This window comes from Petromyzon marinus, chromosome 40 (genome assembly GCF_048934315.1).
Source record: "Petromyzon marinus isolate PM22_M1 ecotype Great Lakes invasive population chromosome 40, UKy_Petmar_22M1.pri1.0, whole genome shotgun sequence".
Classification (NCBI taxonomy): domain Eukaryota; kingdom Metazoa; phylum Chordata; class Hyperoartia; order Petromyzontiformes; family Petromyzontidae; genus Petromyzon; species Petromyzon marinus.
The window spans coordinates 12,765,626-12,786,263 of record NC_133706.1 but is presented as its reverse complement, the minus strand read 5'-3'; the positions used below and the strand labels follow the sequence as shown (position 1 = coordinate 12,786,263).

Here is a 20,638-nt window from a genome sequence, read left to right as displayed (position 1 = left end):
TTTCATTCTCGAGCTCATCCCGCGACTCCAGCTTCATCTCCCCCCCCTCGCAACCACCACCGTCACTGTTCCCCTTGACATGTTGTCAGCATACGACGATCACTCGTTAACTCCCATTCAGTCCATCCATCATTTAATGAGGATGGTTTAGTTTTTTTGTTTGGGTGATTTGTTTAACTTTTTGTACTCTGCACTCCTACCGTGTTTTTGTATTGGTTGTTGAAATGTTCTTACTCGCCCCTACTAGACATCTGTGAAAAAAGAGCTTTATAGCTCATCGGATTCCTCCAGGATGAAAAAAAATCCGATTGTGAAACAACACCACGAGGGAGACAAAGGCGGCCGAGCGTAGTGCTGGTCACCCGTCTCTAGTGTACCATTTCTGCCTTTACCACTGCCACTCGCTAACAACACTTGCTCCAAAAGTCTGTTAAGGCTATACGGGGGATCTTTGTCTTGTGCTCCACTCTTGGGGTGAGCGGGTGAGTGGCCGGGGTGGTGGGAGGGGGGACGAGCGAGAGGAGGTTGGAGGAGGAGGGAGGAGAGGTGGGAGAGGATGAGGATGGAGGAGGTGGAGGAGGGGGGAGGGGAGGTTGGAGAGGGGGGGCAGAGCAGCTCTATAAATCTGCAGGAACCTGCAGCAGCAGCAGCAGACGCCTTCACCACGATGATGACGATGGTTCGGGTCTCTGCTTCGTCCCGGCTTGCTCTGCCGATGATGATCGCGATGCTGCAGCTGCTGCTTCTGCAGTCACCGTCAGCAGGTGAGTGCGACTGCTGCTGTTCTGTTGTATGTTGACAATCCTTCGCTCGGTATGTAGCCAACCGTGATAATCGGATGTGTTGTTGTTGGAGATCGTTGTGTGATGTCGCAGCAGAGATAGTGTGTGTCACGTTAGAGCAGAGGTGCATGCAACGCATTGACAACACTCGCCCGTTACCATTGTACAGCGCCTCTCATGAGCTGGTGGAATCAGAGGGCTCTTACGGCAGACATTAAATAGGAATGAAATTGAGGAATCACTGTCGAGAAAGATACATCAGAGGAACAAACTCATGGGAGCTCGGGGCTGCAGTCCCCAGGCATCACATTTCTGGGGGCTCGAAGCAACGCAACCCTCCCTGTAATGACGGTGAACAGCGAAACTGCGGCACTTAGATCCACTTTAGAGGCAGCCTAATCTGGTGACTGAAGCCACAATGTCCGTGTGTGTGTGTCACTACGACATGGTGCTGGTCTTAAGCAAGTCCACTCAGCTCCACATCCTCCCGTACCATCGCTTCTTCAGCCCGTGCCTCGCCCATTTAGCCCCCTATCTCCAGCCAAAAAAAAGCAGATTGTGCTTTAATTGGCTGGGCATGCGGGCTACATCGCCCAGCCAACGCAGCCTTGCCTCCCGGAGAAGCTCGTGATGAGACTGTTCAGATCTTTCAAGGATCTGCGAGCTCCTCACACAATCCCGCCTGGTTAAAACCAGGATGGATCGTAGGCAGGTCAGCTTGACTATTTATAACAGGTGCAGATGATCGATTGGAGGGATCCACGCTTCTCAAGCATGGAGAAGGGAGGGCATAACTATGGCAGAGAAAACCCGAAGCTTCGCGTGGAGCGACAGGCCAGGTAGCTTCCACACAGAATTACGCAGCTGATGAAAAGATGCCACTCCTCTGTGGAGGATGCTCGTGAAGGACGCTACTGGGAAGTTGGAGGCAGTCATCCTCCAACCACAGCAGAGGTTAAAGGGGCGACGCTCACAATAGCGAGCGGAGAGTCAGGTAACTAAAACGCAGAGAGGTGGCAGATCAGGATGCGCAGGTGGTGCATCTGCCAGTCATCTCAGGCAGTCAACACATGAAACCTGGGTATTTTACGTGACCTGTCGGCGAGCCTTCCACACTTCGCGTGGCCTCAACGTGTACCTAGCTTGGTACAAGCGCTGTACTGACATCATTGCTGCTTAGCGGTGAATGGCGGCGTTTATTGTCGTGTTACGACAGAATATTTTCTCTCTAACGTTGATTTGGCTTCACAATGCGTGTATCACATTTACAGATCCGGAGCTGAATTGACCGAGGTAAATAACAGTGGAGGTGTTTGGTATTATCGGGCATGGGTGATGGTGAAGTAGTCAAGGCAAGGAACTGATTGCACAACTAAGGCCTCCTCTCCAAAGAATGAGAGCCGCGGGCCCCCCTTAAACTTAACCTGGCCCTGCCTACGACCACATGAGACCTTCCGATTCCAAACGGCCCGCGAGCGATGTCCATCACTGAGCGATGTCCATCAGCGCTGCCGGCGTCTTGGCCGCCCGAATCGGCTACTCGAGAAGAATGTGAAGCCGGAGACTCCGTGTTGAGTTCGCCCAGTCACCACTGTCGCTGCAAGGAAGAGAGACGTTCTCCAGCCTGATGTGAATATTCGATGTCCAGTAGAGATCTTGGGGAGGGGCCGAGTGAACGTCGGAGATGTTTCTGCGGAAAGAGTGACGGTGAGTACGGCGGTGCGTGGCGAGACGCTCCGTTGTGCGAAAGGCGACGCGGGGGATCTTTGCCTTTGTCAGTCGAGCGTCACTCCGCCAAGGTAGCCCCGGGTTCGCCTCGGGCTCAGCCCTCGTACCGCACAACGCTGCGGTGATCAGCGCCCTCTGTTCGGTTGGGGCGACCCTCGCTGCGTCTCTGCCTGCTGGTCGCGTGCCTGCTCGTGTGTCCTCACCAGGGCGACGGTGTCGTGACCAGAGCGATGGTGCCGTGACCAGGGCGACAGTACCCTGACCAGGGCGATGGTGCCCGTGCTTCCATTTCCCCCCCCCCCCAAACAGTGGCCGTGAAGCCCGGCTCCTGCCCTACGCTGCCCCCTGACACCGTGGGGACGTGCGACGAGGCGTGCACGGTCGACGAGAGCTGCCCCGGGGAGCAGAAGTGCTGCAGCAACGGCTGTGGCCACAGCTGCGTGCAGCCAGAGGATCTCATTCTGAAAGATGCAGAGCTGGGTGAGGCGAGCGTGAGCAACTGGATGGGCCACGGTCGGTAGAGTTTGTAACGGCACCCTAGGGGTGTCCAGCAGTCGCCTCGTCGGTGGGGGGAGAGTGTTGGGATTGGCAGGTAGAGACGGGAGCGGTGGAGATGGGTGGGCGGAGCGGTGGAGATGGGCGGGCGGAGGTGGGGGCAGCGGTGGGGATGGACGGGGAGCGGGTTCCCATCCTGGGGACCGCTCCAGACGGGCAGCTGAAATGATTGCACTCCCGCCCTAGAAGGAAGGCCGTGGAACTGATGGAATTCTTTTTCAAGGATACTTGTACATTTGTATATGGTGGAACATTTATGGTAAGGAGGAGCAGGTGGGCGTAGTCGGCTTCTATTGGTCTGAAGGATCGGTTCTCATCTCCTGCCCCCTTGACTCCTTTGTGCGACGGTGCCCTGACCAGGGCGACGGTGCCCTGACCAGGGTGACAATGCCCTGACCATGATGACGATGTCCATGCTTCCAATTCGATTGCTCTGACAGTGCCCGTGAAGCCCGGCTCCTGCCCAACGCTGCCTCCTGACACCGTGGGGACGTGCGACGAGGCGTGCACGGACGACGACAGCTGCCCTGGGGAGCAGAAGTGCTGCAGCAACGGCTGTGGCCACAGCTGCGTGGACCCGCAGGTCCTCAGGCCGAGTGGCTTAACGTTGCCGGTTCTCAAGCCGATCCAAGTGGAGCCGGGTGAGGCGAGCGTGAGCAACGGGAGAGTTTGTAACGGCCCCCTGGGGCTGTCGAGCAGTCCCCTCGTCGGTGAGATGAGAGGGGAGAGGCAGGAGAGTGTGTGGAAGGGAGTAAAGTGAGATGAGAGGGGAGAGGTAGGAGAGTGCGTGGAGGGGAGTAGAGTGAGATGAGAGGGGAGAGGTAGGAGAGTGCGTGGAGGGGAGTAGAGTGAGATGAGAGGGGAGAGGTAGGAGAGTGCGTGGAGGGGAGTGGAGTGAGATGAGAGGGGAGAGGTAGGAGAGTGCGTGGAGGGGAGTAGATTGACATGAGAGGGAGACATGGGCAGCTGTAATGATGGAACGCCTTCTCCAGAAAGAAGGCCGTGTGACTGCGGGAATGAGTAAAAAGGATACTGTGCGTGACGGTGCCCTGGCCAGGGTGTCTGTGCCCCGACCAGGGTGACGGTGCCCGACCAGGGTGAAGGTGCCCCGACCAGAGTGACGGTGCCCCGACCAGGGTGACGATGCCCTGACCAGGGTGACGATGCCCTGACCAGGGTGACGCTACCCTGGCCAGGGTGACGGTGCCCCGACCAGGGCAACGGTGCCCTGGCCAGGCTGATGATGTTGATGTTTCCATATCGATTTCTCCGACAGTGGCCGTGAAGCCCGGCTCCTGCCCTACGCCGCCCCCTGACGCCGTGGGGACGTGCGACGAGGCGTGCACGGTCGACGAGAGCTGCCCCGGGGAGCAGAAGTGCTGCAGCAACGGCTGTGGCCACAGCTGCGTGCAGCCAGAGGATCTCATTCTGAAAGATGCAGAGCTGGGTGAGGCGAGCGTGAGCAACGGGATGGACCTCGGTCGGTAGAGTTTGTAACGGCACCCTGGGGGTGTCCAGCAGTCCCCTCGTCGGTGGGGGGGAGAGTGTTGGGATTGGGAGCGGTGGGGATGAGTGGGCGGAGTGGTGGAGATGGGCGGGCGGAGGAGGGGGTGGCGGTGGGGATGGACGGGGAGCGGGTTCCCATCCTGGGGACCGCTCCAGACGGGCTGCTGAAATGATTGCACTCCCGCCCTAGAAGGAAGGCCGTGGAACTGATGGAATTCTTTTTCAAGGATACTTGTACATTTGTATATGGTGGGACATTTATGGTAAGGAGGAGCAGGTGGGCGTAGTCGGCTTCTATTGGTCTGAAGGATCGGTTCTCATCCCCTGCCCCCTTGACCCCTTTGTGCGACGGTGCCCTGACAGGGTGACAATGCCCTGACCATGATGACGATGTCCATGCTTCCAATTCGATTTCTCCGACAGTGGCCGTGAAGCCCGGCTCCTGCCCGACGCTGCCTCCTGACACCATGGGAACGTGCGACGAGGCGTGCACGGACGACGACAGCTGCCCTGGGGAGCAGAAGTGCTGCAGCAACGGCTGTGGCCACAGCTGCGTGGACCCGCAGGTCCTCGGGCCGAGCGGCTTAACGTTGCCGGTTCTCAAGCCGATCCAAGTGGAGCCGGGTGAGGCGAGCGTGAGCAACGGGAGAGTTTGTAACGGCCCCCTGGGGCTGTCGAGCAGTCCCCTCGTCGGTGGGGATGGACCGGTGGAGGGGTGGGTCATTCAGGAGGTCGTCGAATATCCGGCGGCTTCGTGCCGGATTTTCAAAAACGTCGGGTGTTTACTTAATTATTTAAAAGTAACTTTTTCCCCAGATTCCTGTAAAAGCATGTTTTTAGGTGTATATGTGTATATATTTCTTGTGTTTTCAACTTTTTTACTATGAAATTGGAATAAATAAACATCCGAAATATCCTACTGTAAAAAGTTACCGTATTTACGTGCTCATCAATTGCCGAAGAATGCCGAATTTCATGAAATGTTCACCGGGATCGCACTGTATATTTTCAGTTTTTATTACTGGAGTGATTAGTCATGAAAAATGTATTATACGTACAGTATTTTCATTATTTAAGTTTTATGTAGTGTATAATGTATGGTATGTAATATTTGACACTGAAATCAAGTACTGTATAACTCATTTTTTTGTCACACACATGGTTCCGATCACCGAACTGGTTACAGCCCTTGGAGCGGTTTTGCCGGATCGAACCAGAACCCCTGAATAATGTTAGAAGCTGTACAATCGCGCCGGATAATTGATGATCAACTCTACATGGAAGGAGGAGCAGGCGGGCTTAGTCGGCTTCTATTGGCCTGAAGGATCGGTTCTCACCTCCCGCCCCCATGACCCCTGTGCTCCCCCTCCGTGACCCCTGTGCCCCCCCCCCCACCCCCTTTGCCTGCGTGTAGGCAGAGTGAAGCCAGAGGTGAGACCCGGGTGCTGTCGAGAACCGGACCCCTTCCACATCCAATACTGCATATGGAAGAACGACCGCTGCCGCGGTGACGGCGAATGCCCCGGCGTCCAGAAGTGCTGCCCGCACTCGTGTGGGAATCGCTGTGAAGACGTGAAGCCAGGTGGGAGGGACGTGGGAGGGACGTGGGGGGAAACAGGGAGACGCAGAGGGACGCGGGGACATGGGGACACAGAGGAACACGGGGCATGGGGAGACAGGGAGACACAAAGGGAAACAGGGGACACAGAGGGTCATGGGGACAGAGAGGGACACATGACACGTGTCTAAAGTGTCACTGCTGTTCCACTGGGCATCGCTGATGAGGGCGCATCACCAAGCGGCGTACAGCCACACCGCGAATCACGGAAAAGGTGCGCACGTCGACAGGCACATGTACACATCGACAGGCACGTGTACACATCGACAGGCACATGTACACATCGACAGGCACGTGTACACATCGACAGGCACATGTACACATCGACAGGCACATGTTCGTACGCACATGGTTGGACGGACGCATTGCGAGCTTAAGGACTGTTGTCACCTGAGGAATCCAAGGGTCGTCGCACCCCCAAGATGAAGGTTATGGATTTGTGTTTCTGTTCTTTGAGAGCCATGCTGCGTAGGTGCAGCTGGTGATGTGGCCCTGAGGAGTGGAAGCATAACGGGTTAGCAAACTACGCTGCGAACCCGGATACCAGAGTTCGATTCCCACTTATAGCCAACACCAGCGATGATTATCTGAATTGGTCCTGGGCCTCCCCTAGGTGTTGGTACCACCCACCCATTCGTGTGCCCTTCCAGCCTTCATAGGTGCTACTCACTAACAGCAATTGCCCCAATAGTCTGTTAAGGCTACGCGGGGGATCGTCGTCTGACGCCGTGCGATTGTTTTCTCAGGGAAACCCAAGCCCGGCGAGTGTCCGTTTGTGTACACCAGCCTCATCCGCTGCGCATTCAGACCCCCGCAGTGCAGCGAGGACTGGCAGTGCCCCGGGGAGCAAAAGTGCTGCAACACGGGCTGCGTGACGGCCTGCAGAAAGCCCGGTACGCCATCCTCCATCGTTACAGTCAAGTGGAGGTCAAGGCATCCTCGCCACCATCATCACCATTATCATCGTCGTCACCGTAATTTTTAGATCTCTCCGCAGCAGCGTGACTCGCATCCTCCGCCAAACGTGTCTCAACAGCACTCACTGTGTACTGCAGTCGAGCGAGTAATTGAACAGGTGAAGCCATCGTGGTATCTCCCTTCTGTCAATAGCAGGGAAGATCCTTGCCTAAATAGGCTGAAAGTCACAGCGGAGCGAGTACTCCCTGAGAATCAGTGTGGTATTCGTGCAGGAAGATTAACAAACCACACAAGAGTTTCACCCTTACAGAACGACAAAAACAGCGGCTGAGCAGCACCAAGATCTGTTTGTGGTTTTTGTCGATTTCTTAAAGGCATTCAACACGGTGCATAGAAACACACTCTGGAAAGTTATAAGAGCCTATGGATGTCCAGAGCACTTTGTAAACATCATCAGACAGTTTCATGACAACTTGAGTGGTTGGGTATCGGTCGCAGGAAATGTGACGGACCGTTTTCACATTTGCCATGGAGTGAAACAGGGATATGTGCTGGCCCCCACCCTCTTTATCCTCTTACGTTCAGCAGTGCTCACAACCCCGAGTGTAAATATATGAACCCAGAGCGATGGCGAGCTGTTTCATCTGCCTAGGCTACATGCTAACACCAAAGTTAGAGGACAGTTTGTCCAAAAACGTATTGTTGCCAAAGACACGGCCTAAGTTTCTCACAGCTGGAATGATTTGGGCTAAAAATCAACACAAGTAAGACTGAGATGTAGTTGCAACCAACAAACAAACTAATCAACAATCACCCACATAATTTTGTCAATGGTGAAACTCTCAAATGTGTGAACTCGTTCACTTACCTGGGAAGCACCGTGTCAAACGACAACTCTGTAAACACCGACATTGCACTTTGAAGCTGCATCGAAGGCATTCGGTCGCCTGAATAAGCGTCTTTGGTCCGAGCACGGTATGAAAATGTTAGACACTGACCCTATACAGACAACACCTGAAAAAACTAATGAGCCTGCAGCTGAGACATTTGAGACAAATCATGAGGATCAAGTTGCGATTTCAAGCACCTCGGTGCTGGCGAGAGCTAAAATTCCTAGTGTAGAGGCAACAGTTACCTCCTCTCAGTTGAGATGTGCAGGGAACGTAACTCGAATGGCAGAATATCGGCTTCCTAAAATCCTACTTTACGGTGAAGTCAAAGAGGATAAGCGTGTTCCTGGTGGCCAAAAACTGCGACAAAAACGTCCTTAAAAGACACCTCAAGACAGCCAATATCAATGTGTATACATGGGAGGAAATGTCAATTATCCGTAAGCAGTCGAGAAGTGGTCAAGAGGGTTGAGTAAAAAATAGAAAAAGCCTTTCAGCATCAACACCAGAAACACCACAACACAAAGCCCATTCAGCAGACGAGAAACTCTTGCCCACAGTGCGGCCGATGCTTCCGCTCAAGGGCTGGGCTCTTATGCCACCAGCATGCAGGAAAATGCTATATGTCCTCCGCAGTCACCATCGTTTGCGATGGACACCCGAAGAAAATTGCAGAGGTGTACTGAGCTGAGCGTGTGAGGAATACGGCCAGTAGCCACTGCACTGGGGTTAGCCCACACATTGCGTGACCCCAGTGAGATGCGGTGGCACGGGTGACTTGAATCCACCTACGCTGGGGTCCGCCGCAGACGATGTCCAAGTCCCCGCACGGATACCTGCAGTGCAGAGATGCCAAACGTTCCATTTGTATGTTGAGAGCGTCTCGTCTGCCTTTGGCCACCAGTTTTCAGATGCTGGCAGGGGGCAAGAATGGCAGAAGTCCACCTGCCAGCTACCGTCGCCTGGTTTAGCCGGTTACCCCTGTGTGGTGTACAGCGGTGTGTGCTTGGAGGCACTGGAGACCAAATCCCAGAGTCGCCCGCACCATGGAGGTGCGGGTAAGTTGAAGGCAGAAGTGCTCCATGGGGTCCCTGAAATACGTCAGGGTTAGGGACTGGAAAGTTGCTACTTATACCGAAACGATGTATAACGGGGACTTTTCCCCCAAATGAATACATGTGTAGAGGTTGTATCACTACGAACGTTACTCACCAGACGTGGTGGACACCACGTGACATAGTTAATCAGGAAGCAACAAGCCCTCTGATTGGTACTTAACAGGCATGAAAGGGGATTGGTTCGAGGTAGGGTAATTGAAGGGATTGGAGGAGAGACACAAATGGAAAGAGTGGAAAACTGGGGATGATTGACAGGGAGGTCGGTTGGGATCCGTTAGAGAAAGTGGAAGGTGATAGGCTGGAGGGAAAGTGGGTCAAGGAACCTTCCAGAAAGGGGCTTGTGGGATATATAAAGGGGGGGGGGACGCGAGAGCTCGAGACCCTTGGAGTGAAGGGAATCTTTGAAAACCGCGTCTCGTGCTGGAAGAAATAAAGACTTATTGAAGACTAAAGTGTTGTGTATCACTACATTTGTTCATGGGGGGGGGGGGGGGGGGGATAGGGCCCGTGAGAGGATAAACATTGCCTATGCGACGCAAAGTGGGGAAATTTCTCCCATAAAAAAACAATGGAAGGTAGGGATAGGGACCTTACCTAGCAATCAAAATGTACTCTACATGTATAGAAAACCACGTACAGTACCTGTACTATTCCATACAACGCAATGTACACAACCAATTCTGAGTTCAAGAAGCTTTAAACAGCATTTACACTTATCAAACACTTCATTGAAAACCATTATGATGAGCATTTCGCAGCAGCCCTGTACACTTTAACACGTTTTATTTTTTTTCGTAGAAAACACATTTTAAACATTTTAAAGAATTTAATCCAACAGAAAACCATTTTTATTGTAAAAAGGCACAGAATCTTGAACAGCATTTTTTAAAGATTTTACCTTAACCTATATTTGTCATCATCTTCACTTGTGGAGTGTATGAGTTGTGTTTAAGGGTTGCGATGATATTTAGCGATGAAGTCCGCGCCGATTACAATGAGCACTCGTAGCTACGCACGTGACGGGGCGATGGGACTGAGAAGGTGATGGCGCTCGCGCGAGTTGTACAATACGTCTCTGTCTCTACCCCCTGCCAGAGCCGAGTTCAGCTGATTTTAGTCGAAAATTATCATCGAAAACGATAATCGTCACTCGTGTTGGCCGTGAGCAGGAATCGAAGTGGGGTCACCGGGCTAGCCGCGCAGCGTGCTAACCACTACACACCCACGCACGATATTTTAGACTCAGCTTGGCTGAACCGAGTCTAAAACGACATATATGGGGGGAGATTTTACGTTGTGTTCTTTAAAAAAGTCGGTGATGTGAGTACGAAACAGCGTATATCAAGACGACGTATATCGAGGACCCCCAGTACTGCATTGACCACTCCCATACACCCCCTTAAGCAATTGGGTAATTCAATAAATGTAATTAGACATTTATACAAACAAGGTACAAAAGTCACACGATTAATTTCTGATTCGATGAATATCTAGAACTTGACCTGATTTTAATCAATCAATGCATCCATGAAACTCGTCACGTGGATGTTGCAGAATGTTATCTCCTTATTGTTTGAAAGCAATGTTGAGTACAGCTGCTGACTTATTCGTTGCTGTGCGATTGTTTTCTCAGTCAAAAACAAGAACGGATTTTGTCCGTATATCGACACCATCAGGCGCATCAAATGCGTGGTCCGCCCAGACCTCAACCAATGCCAGCAGGACTGGCAGTGCCCGGACAATGAGAAGTGCTGCAACACGGGCTGCGAGCTGATCTGCATCAAACCAGGTACGCGCCAGCCTCAATCATTTCCCAGTCTTGAGAGAAGGAAGATCGTGCCATCATCACTGCTAGCGGCATCATTAGCATCAGCAGCCATGATCTTTGCACTCCTGGATGAAGGCCTTGGCAACTCTCACCGTCTTGTGAAGCAACAGTCCATCGGCTGATCTCAACTATCCACGGTGGACATCACCTTGGGCGCATTCCCTCCTTTGGGCGCCATTCCATCGTTAGTCTCGACCACTGGCCATGTCTAGTTGCGTGTTCTTTAGGAGGGATGATGGCAAGCCCACTTGCCATCACGTCCACTTGTCAATGATGTCTCCTAACACATTCTCTAATCCTAGCTCTTACACGTGGATCTTGAACTCCAAACGTATACCATGCTTGCCTCTCCGTGCTTCTCATTTTTGTAGAGAGTTTGCAATTTAAGTTAACAATTAAATTAATCGCGTTAATTGTGAGTCCAATAACACTAGCACAGGTCTGAACTCTACATTTTATGTTTTTTTTCTTGCATTTTTCTTTGCAGACACCGCTCTTACCTCCCCCAGGCAAGATGTGCTTCAATTTGCCGTATAAAATGGCTTCATGCCCGATCTGCTCGTCCCCTCGTGCTTGTGTGGTGCGTGTTTCAGTGAAGGCTGGGTCGTGCCCGGTCTGGAACTTCTCGGCCATCGTCTGCATCCGCTATAACGACGGCTGCAGGAGTGACGACGACTGCCCTGGCAAGCAGAAGTGCTGCAGCGTCCCGTGTGGGGTTGGCTGCGTTGCTCCAGATCTGGGTGAGATTGGGCGCTCGTCCCCACCACCACCACTCGCCATCACCAGGGATAGATGGAGACGATTTTTGTGAAGTTCATAGCAGCTAATGAGTGCACCTGTGTTCTTTATGCGATTTGGAAATCAACTGATGATGATCATGAGATGTACTAGGGATGGGAAGCAATTCGATTGCGTCTGTGTGTTCCCGCTGGATGGATTCCCGTCGTGTACCACCCAAGCTCAGAGGGGGTTGGACAACCTGACGGATGGTGCCTCGCCACAGTCTCCAGCGAGGTGGGGATGGGGGCTGCAGCTTCACTCTGGGACTACCTGCCCAGTTGTTGCTCATGAGTCGTTGATTTAAAAATTTATTTCTTACGCTTGATTGTTTTATTTTGCAGTGATAGACCAGATCGGGAAGGAGGTGGAGTCTGATGCAAAGGAGGAGTAGAGTCCACGCCGAGCAGCTCCACGTGGTTTTTGTTGTTCTTGTTCACGCTGCAGAGCGTCTATCGTTTGGTTTCTGGGGCTTCACGATGACGCGACCGAGCTCGCTCGTGCCGGCTGTCTGGATGCAGCCGCTCGCGATGGCAATCCAACAGCTCCCATTGGCTGTCCAATAAAAGTGCTTTGTGCTGAATGCTGTTCAAGTGGCCCAGTGTCGTCCTTGTACGTGCTGTGCCTTCTGTGGTGCCGCGGGAGAGAACATCCCACTTCCTGTGACCCCGAGCACGGAATATTCCACATATTTGCGCAGTACCCCTCGAAGGGAATCAATATTTGTAAAACCCCTTGGTGTACTGGCCAGCGAAGGTAGAACACAAAGCTGCTACATTGGTTAGCACCAAACAGACTGTATCAAAAAGTTAAACCTAAGCTGAAAACAAAATAAGTACAGTAATCCCTTTCCAACCACGAATTTGCATCCACGAATCGACATACTTGCAGTGCAATACATCATGTGGCAGGAGCGGGGCGAGTGTGAAGCCGAGCCGAGGTCATGCGACATTGGACTCGGCTACCAAGGCAAATGGTGGTGGGCCTGTTGTTATCAAACATCGAACAACCTTTTGTTCATAGGAATAGGTTTTACCCTTTTAACTGGCACAAAAACTGACACCTTTATTCAAGGCATCATGTTTGCAATAACCACAACACAAGCAGTCAAAATGCAAACAAAAAAGACAACTCTGATAATAATATGCACTGTCCTTGAATTTGATTGGTCCACACCCGAGACAGCTTTTCTTAGAGCCTAGTCTCCATTGGTGTTGGACCATTTTGACTGCTTGTGTTGTGGTTATTGCAAACATGATGCCTTGAATAAAGGTGTCAGTTTTGTGCCAGTTAAAAGGGTAAAACCTATTCCTATATCTTGTTTCTGGCAAAGGAGGTCTCATAATGTAAATGCTCACCCCGAGCCCTCAATACTCTGATAGTGCGCTGTTTTTTGAGTTGTACGCCTTTTGGCGTCTTCTGGTCCAACACCAATGGAGACTAGGCTCTAAGAAAAGCTGTCTCGGGTGTGGACCAATCAAATTCAAGGACAGTGCATATTATTATCAGAGTTGTCTTTTTGGTTTGCATTTTGACTGCTTGTGTTGTGGTTATTGCAAACATGATGCCTTGAATAAAGGTGTCAGTTTTTGTGCCAGTTAATAGGGTCAAACCTATTCCTATATCTTGTTTCTGGAAAAGGAGGTCTCATAACCTTTTGTTCACTTAGGATGGATGTATCTACTTGGTTATACTGGTAGGAACCTCCTAGTTACACCAGCCCACAGGGGATTATTGTGTACGTCCGTCCGTCGTGCATCCAAAAATGGGAGGGGTGGAGAGGGGAGGGTGGGGAGGGAGGGGCTGGGTGGGGAGGGGCTGAGTGGGGAGGGTGGGGCTGGGTGGGGTGGGGAGGGTGGGGAGGGGCTGGGTGGGGAGGGTGGGGAGGGGCTGGGTGGGGAGGGTGGGGGGTGGGAGGGGTGGGGCTGGGTGGGGAGGGGCTGGGTGGGGAGGGGCTGGGTGGGGAGGGGCTGGTCACCCCGTGGTGCCCTTATAAAACTCAACGTTTAACCTACTCACGCCGGCTTGTGCCCGCCCTCACAGTCGGGCATATTTGTGGAATACACCACTCCGCCGTTGACCCTGGCCTTTGACCGAGCAACCCAACGTTCCTACCAGCTCCCTCCGCAGGAATGTGTTTTGCACTCGTTGGTCCAGGAGAACTCTTATGAGTCTCCAGACACTTATTTTCAGAATGGTACTGCCAAGTTTACGCAGCAGGGGGCGATGTTGCTGCTGCTCTGTGTGATCCCACCTAAATAATTTGCAGGTGATGTTTCAGCATTGCTATGTTTTGGCCCACCCGCTCTATCTTAGAGCCACACATAACAGCCAAGGTGGAACTACAACCAGGACGCCTTTATTTAAGTAGGCTACGTGCGGTGCTAAAGAAGTTCAACATACATTTGCGCAACAGCGGGGCGCCAACAGCATCGGCAACTCCCGTCAAAGACCTGCTACATGACTTTTTTTCAGTCACTCAATTGGGCCTTGAATAGATTTGCCTCTTCTCCACTCACTGCCTCTTGTTCCCCTTCAGTGGCTCCCCTGAGCTTTATAGCTCATCAGATTTCTCCAGAACAGGGACTCCCCTATTTACGAAAAATCGACTTACGACCTTTCAGAGATACGAACAAACCTGTCCGTATGTCCAGTTGCCTGTTCGGACCGAGAGTCGTAAGTTCAACCGTCGCGCATTAGATGTCAGTGGTGGTATCTACATCTGCAGAGCACGAAGAACTAGTGGCATCTACATGTACAGGAGATTATACAACTTTTAGAGCCATTCCCCGTGTTTAGTGTATATTCCGTACAACAAGTTTGGTATGGACAGGAGTAAAGTTGGACTTCTAGAACCGAACTCGTTCGTAAATAGAGTTCTTGTATAAATACACATTCTGATTCTGGGCGGAACCCATGCGAGCGCTCAAATCCCCGCGCTGTCTTCGTACGCCGATCGTGAACCAGGTCGATCACGCAGCCACTCGGGAATCTCTCCTCCTCCTGGGCTGCTCTTCCCTTCGTCTCGTCCATAAGGGGAGCGATGAGACGCGCCGTTTATCATGGAGCTCGCCGACCCTGTCACGCGTTGTGTTGAGCTCCCCCATGCACAGGCGCCTCGTGCACATCGTCGCACACAGTGAGACAGCTTCCCTTGGTAGTGATGTCGGACAATGGTGACCCAGGATCATCACGATAGCTCCATGTCTTCTTCATATACGTTCTTATGATGTGCGATTGGGCTGAATCTTAATTGGGCTGGATCAATAATTATCTCCTGATTATGGAGGCGTGGTGCCAATTAGACGCGGAAGCTGGTAAGTCAGCCTGCATTGAATCGGGAGTCACTGGGCGACACCTAAGCTCCTTTAATTTGGACCCGTGTGGGGCCGAGTGGGTGGATGTGATCGTCTCTCAGCACTGCTTGCCACTGCGCGTGGCCAACGTTCCTCCTGCGACTCGACGTGCAGGGAATGAGTCGCCCTCGGGCTGCAGAGCTGGAGAGTTGGCTGCGCTCCACCAAGCTCGCCCCTTCACGACTGGGCACTCGCACAGAGTCGCCCTATCGTCGTGAATGCGGTGAAGTATGATCTGTTCGTCCGTGACTCAGCTATTGACTTGACACGAGGAGGGACGAACGCGTTCCGTGAAACAACTCGTGACGATTACGAGACTCCAGCGTAGACCGCTTTGTCACTTGCCTTTCAAGTGGCTATTGGCACTCTCATCCGTACGGCGCAAGGCCATCGACCAAGGCAGTGGTTCTGTTGCCTGCGTGATGCACCCCCTGTGGGTGCGAGACATGGCCAGATTATTTTTTGAGAAGGTAAATCATCTAAACACAAATTGAGCACGAGCACGTAAGTACAACAACTTTGTGTCATCAAACCCTGTGTGTTTATTAACATACTTTTGTTCTGTTTACGATCGAGAACCAAAGTAGTGCAGTGAAGGTGAAGAAGAACCACTGGACTAAGGGTGACCACGTGGCACAGACGCAGTCCGCGGTCGAGTCATTTGTCGGCTCCCTCTGGATGGGAGTGCCCGGCGTGTCCCGGCGAGTTGCCACCACGGTCCAGCAGAGTCGCCCGGCTGCCTCGCGTCCACCGATTGCCTCACGAGGCGCGGCCCTACGCTGCTGCCTCGTCCAAAAGCCATTGCCAATAATTAATTGTGCTGGTCCACCCTGCTTCAAGCGACGGCGCCGGGAATTAAATTTGTTTTTCACATTGAAAGGCGAGTGAGTGACCGTGTCGTGACTCAGTCTCGTGATGGTTGTTATTGGGTGGCAGGGTGGCCGCTCAGTGGCTTCACTTATGCCTTAAGCAAAACAAGGTTGTGGGTGAGATTCCCACCACGGGCGACCTTGTGTGTGGAGTTTGTATGTTCTTCCCGTATTCCGCGTTGCGAGTGCGTGTGTAGGGAGCGGTGGCGCACATGGTTAGCGCGCTCGATGACGAACCCGGCCACATAAGTTCGATTCCCGCTCACGGCTAATGTCGCTGCTGGGTATCTAAATCGGTGCTGGGCCTCTTTTAGGTCGACTCAGCCTGAAATGAAACCTGGTCAGGTGTGTAACCATCAGCACTGGGGAGACCAAATGTGGCCGGGCGTGGTGCTGGTCACACCAGGCCATCATAGGTGCTCCCTAACACGACTTGCCCCAGCAGTCTGTTACATGTGTAGTGACATGGAATGGGTCACTACGGCACCTAGCGCCAGTTACTGATAGGGGAACTGGGAGTGCCGTTGCCCTCTCTGCCAGCAGGGCATGCAATGTCACGGAACGGGTCCCTAGGGGGCGTAGCGCTGGTGGCTGGCAGAGAGGGGGCATCTGAGGACGTAGCAGTCTGGTTGGCTGGCAAGGGCACGTGATAGGCCAGGGTAAGGATGTGGGCCAAAGGTGACAAGGGACACGTGGGGTATGGCCCAGAACCTTCTGGTAGGTTCCAGAAGGGGGCGTGGCCGAGGGCGGAGCCAGGCCACGCTGCGATGGCGTGGAGGAGGCCGTGATGGCGGGGAGGATGCCGTGATACACTCACACATCATACACTGACTCACTCACACATCATACACTGACTCACTCATACGCTGACTCACTCACACATCATACACTCACACAACCACTTACCCATTCACTCATCATACGCTGACTCACACATCATACACTCACACTACCACACTTACTCACACATCATACACTGACTCACTCACCATATGCTGACTCACACATCATACACTCACTCACACTACCACTGACTCACTCACACATCATACACTCACTCACACTACCACTGACTCACTCACACTACCACTGACTCACTCACACCACATACACTGACTCACACATCATACACTCACTCACACTACCACTGACTCACTCACACATCATACACTCACTCACACTACCACTGACTCACTCACACATCATACGATGACTCAGACATCATACACTCACTCACACTACCACTGACTCACTCACACTACCACTGACTCACTCACACATCATACACTCACTCACACTACCACTGACGCACACACCATACACTCACTCACACTACCACTGACTCACTCACACATCATACACTCACTCACACTACCACTGACTCACTCACACATCATACACTCACTCACACTACCACTGACTCACTCACTCATCATACGATGACTCACACATCATACACTCACTCACACTACCACTGACTCACTCACACTACCACTGATTCACTCACACTACCACTGACTTACTCACACATCATACACTGACTCACTCACCATATGCTGACTCACACATCATACACTCACTCACACTACCACTGACTCACTCACACACCATACACTCATACACTCACACATCATACACTCACACTACCACTGACTCACTCACACATCATACACTCACTCACACTACCACTGACTCACTCACACATCATACACTCACACATCATATACTCACTCACACTACCACTGACTCACTCACACATCATACACTGGGAGTGTCATGCTGCCAGCTATGTATATCGTTTATTGTTAAATTTGAATAACAGGTCCCTGCAGGGTGGGCTGGTAGGAACATTGGAATTTTGCGCAATTTTATGACATTGTTACTTCCAAATGTTGGGTGCAATAAGACATATCAAGTCTCTGCGCTGTCTATTGCTGATTTTACACCCAACAGCACGAGATTTCACTTCGTTAAAGTATTGAAAGGGGACGGACGGACGGACACATTAATCTATTGCAGGCTGGTACACTCAGTTTACAGCTTCGTTCCTTCCAGTAAAAGTTTACATGATTACTGTTGTTACATTGTTTTATAGCTTTATTTTGGTGATTTAGAAAACATGGTTAAGCCATTATGAGACCTCCTTTGCCAGTAGCAAGATATAGTAATAGGTTTTTACCCTTTTATCTGGCACAAAAACTGACACCTTTATACAAGGGATAATGTTTGCAATAACCACAACATTGACCGCTTGTGTTGTGGTTATTGCAAACATGATCCCTTGTATAAAGGTGTCAGTTTTTGTGCCAGATAAAAGGGTAAAAACCTATTACTATGGTTAAGCCATGTTTCTTGCGGAATTGCGGAGTTGGCCTGACAACTTTAATCTAAATTGTTTTATGGTTGTTATTGTTTGACTTGTATCACACTGGGATTTTTGCACACAGCGTTGTAATACAGTGAGGGTTTTTTTTTCTGGAAGATTTGCTGGTTTATCCAGGATGTTTCTGTTGCGCGTCGTCGCGTTAAGATGTTCTCTGTTCAAATTTTGTTTGTTGCGGTTGCACCCGACTCAAGAGCCGCATGGCTCACAGGGCTATACCTAATAAATGAAACTTGAAACGTGAAAAGGGAGGTCCCGAGGCTGGGTCGGGGCTGTCTGCTGGAATGGAGTCCTCCGTGCTGCCTCTTCCCCTGGGTCTTCGGTCTTCGTGCTCGGCATAGTGGGTCAGGCAGTGTGCCGACTGTCCTGACCCGGTTTATGTCGTTATCCAGTTGTGGTCCATAGAATAAACGTGTTGCCTCCTGAGTTAGTGCGTCTCTCAGTGAACCTGCTACACATGATATACAGGGGATATTTGTCTTTGTGTGTGAGCCAGAGTCTCTTGTGGTACCTATCGTGTCCCCAGTCAAAACCACGATCGCATTCAGCCTCATGTACCCGACAACAAGCGGGTTTCGCCTGGAAAACCCATCGGTCTATGTATACCCCGGGTAAGTATTGAAGGCGGGCCGGGATCGAGCCACGGCATGCAGGGTGTTTTGCAACGTTGAATTTGATTACAAAAAGCAGCATTCCGTTGTGCTGACAGAAGGTTGGAAATCGGTTCCGGCTGTGCCCTGAATCGCAAGCGTGGGGTGGAATGGTCATATTGCTGTCGGGATTACACGGAGACTGAACATCCGCCACTGTGGAGGCAGCAGCAGCAGCAAGGGTTGGTGGATCACCGGGACATGTTTTGAGACTCTCCGTGGGCGTGGACGAGGTTCCGTACCCTGGCTCTCTAGGAAGAGGCGGTACAGCAAAAGTGGACGAATGAATCGACACCTGTTTCCATCTGTACTGGGATCGAGTGTTGCCCCCTTGCACGCGTGGCTTTTCTCTGGGTGCTGCAGATACCCGCCCCACATGCATAACCTCTCAATAATTGACTGAAAACGTCTTCAAATAAATGCATAAATAAACACCCAATGTAGCGGCAGGACCCTCCTGACAAAATACTCGTACGACTCAGTGTAGCTTCCCCGCATGAATACAGTTTAAAAAAACTACCGTGACATGAATAAAAAAATATAACGCACGTGAGAGACATCGTGCCGAGTGTCAAGCAAAGCGAGCAGGCTGGGCAGCACGCACCGCGAGACGGGAACATCGACAACGTCGCTTCCGCTACTGGACAGCATCTTGCGTTGCGGTTCTCTTGTGGGTGCTGTATGAGGCCAAACTGCGTTGGCATTTGGTTTTGACAGCCGATGGGCAAGACTGGTGACAGAGTGGCAGCCAAAGTGGGGAAAATTTCCGAGAGAATTACCGTCGTGGAGACGATCAGCTGAGGTGCAGAGGAGCAAGCTGCAGGATTGTGGCATCATTATCATCATCCTCATCCGTGGGTTCGATCCCGACCCTGGCGCCTGCTGTATATTTGGAGGTTGCATGTCTCTCTCCCCGCGGTCGTTGAATTTGTATTCGGCTCCTCCAGTTTTTTGCTTCCACATTTGGAAACATGCGTTTAAGAGTTTTTGGCTACTGTTATAAATGCACACATGATGATAAGCTACTTCGCTGAGCTATCATTTGTGGCCAGGTGGCTTTTGAAAAAGAGATAGCTCAGTGGGCCTTACTTGATCAAATAAAACAAGTTTAGTTTAATCATCATTGCAAGGCCGTGAGAGATGACAGCGAAGTGGGGAGGTCTTCATCCAGCAGTAGGTCGAACGTGGCTCATGAAATGGTCTTCTCTTTCGTATGGCATTTTTGGGGATTGCGTTAGCTTACAAATTGATATCGAGATTTGATTTCCCCATTCGACTGCCTCAAGAGCAGCCGCGTGGATTTCTGTCAGATCGCGGTTGAAGGATCCGCTGGGGGCAGTCGTTCACGATGCGTGGCACGGCCTTCGATGTCGCACCAACACAGTCACAAACTGGACTCTCGTTAATTTTCCATTTCTGGAGAAAGTGTCCCCACATCTTCCATGGAGTGTCCGGATCCGATTGAAGGAGGACCAATATCTTCCTCGGCAGGTTACATCCGTGTTGAATGATTGTGGGTTTGCTGATGATGGATAAATGGTGATTCTGTCACTCTTCCTGTCCTGCCGTTCTTCTTATCTCACAAGCAATGGGCAGGTCACATGTGGTGGGGTAAAGTGTGGGTATCCATTCTGGCGAATTGCCCGATGATGCTGGATGT

General features: G+C 51.7%; 1 protein-coding gene across 2 annotated transcripts; it reads left to right on the top strand.

Annotated features, from left to right (window-relative positions):
- The first annotated feature begins 644 nt into the window (after nt 1–644).
- LOC116950820 (uncharacterized) lies at nt 645–12,308 on the top strand. 2 transcript variants are annotated; one of them, XM_076073160.1, is made up of 11 exons: nt 645–764; nt 2,820–2,990; nt 3,506–3,706; nt 4,342–4,512; nt 4,995–5,195; nt 5,986–6,153; nt 6,936–7,082; nt 10,749–10,904; nt 11,537–11,683; nt 11,903–11,957; nt 12,065–12,308. In XM_076073160.1, exons 1-11 carry the CDS (start codon nt 668–670, stop codon nt 12,096–12,098), a joined length of 1,548 nt encoding a protein of 515 aa, XP_075929275.1. In that variant the 5' UTR covers nt 645–667; the 3' UTR covers nt 12,099–12,308. The 2 variants fall into 2 exon arrangements, with proteins under 2 accessions (XP_075929275.1, XP_075929276.1); XM_076073161.1 differs by lacking the exon at nt 4,342–4,512.
- Nucleotides 12,309–20,638: the final 8,330 nt, after the last annotated feature.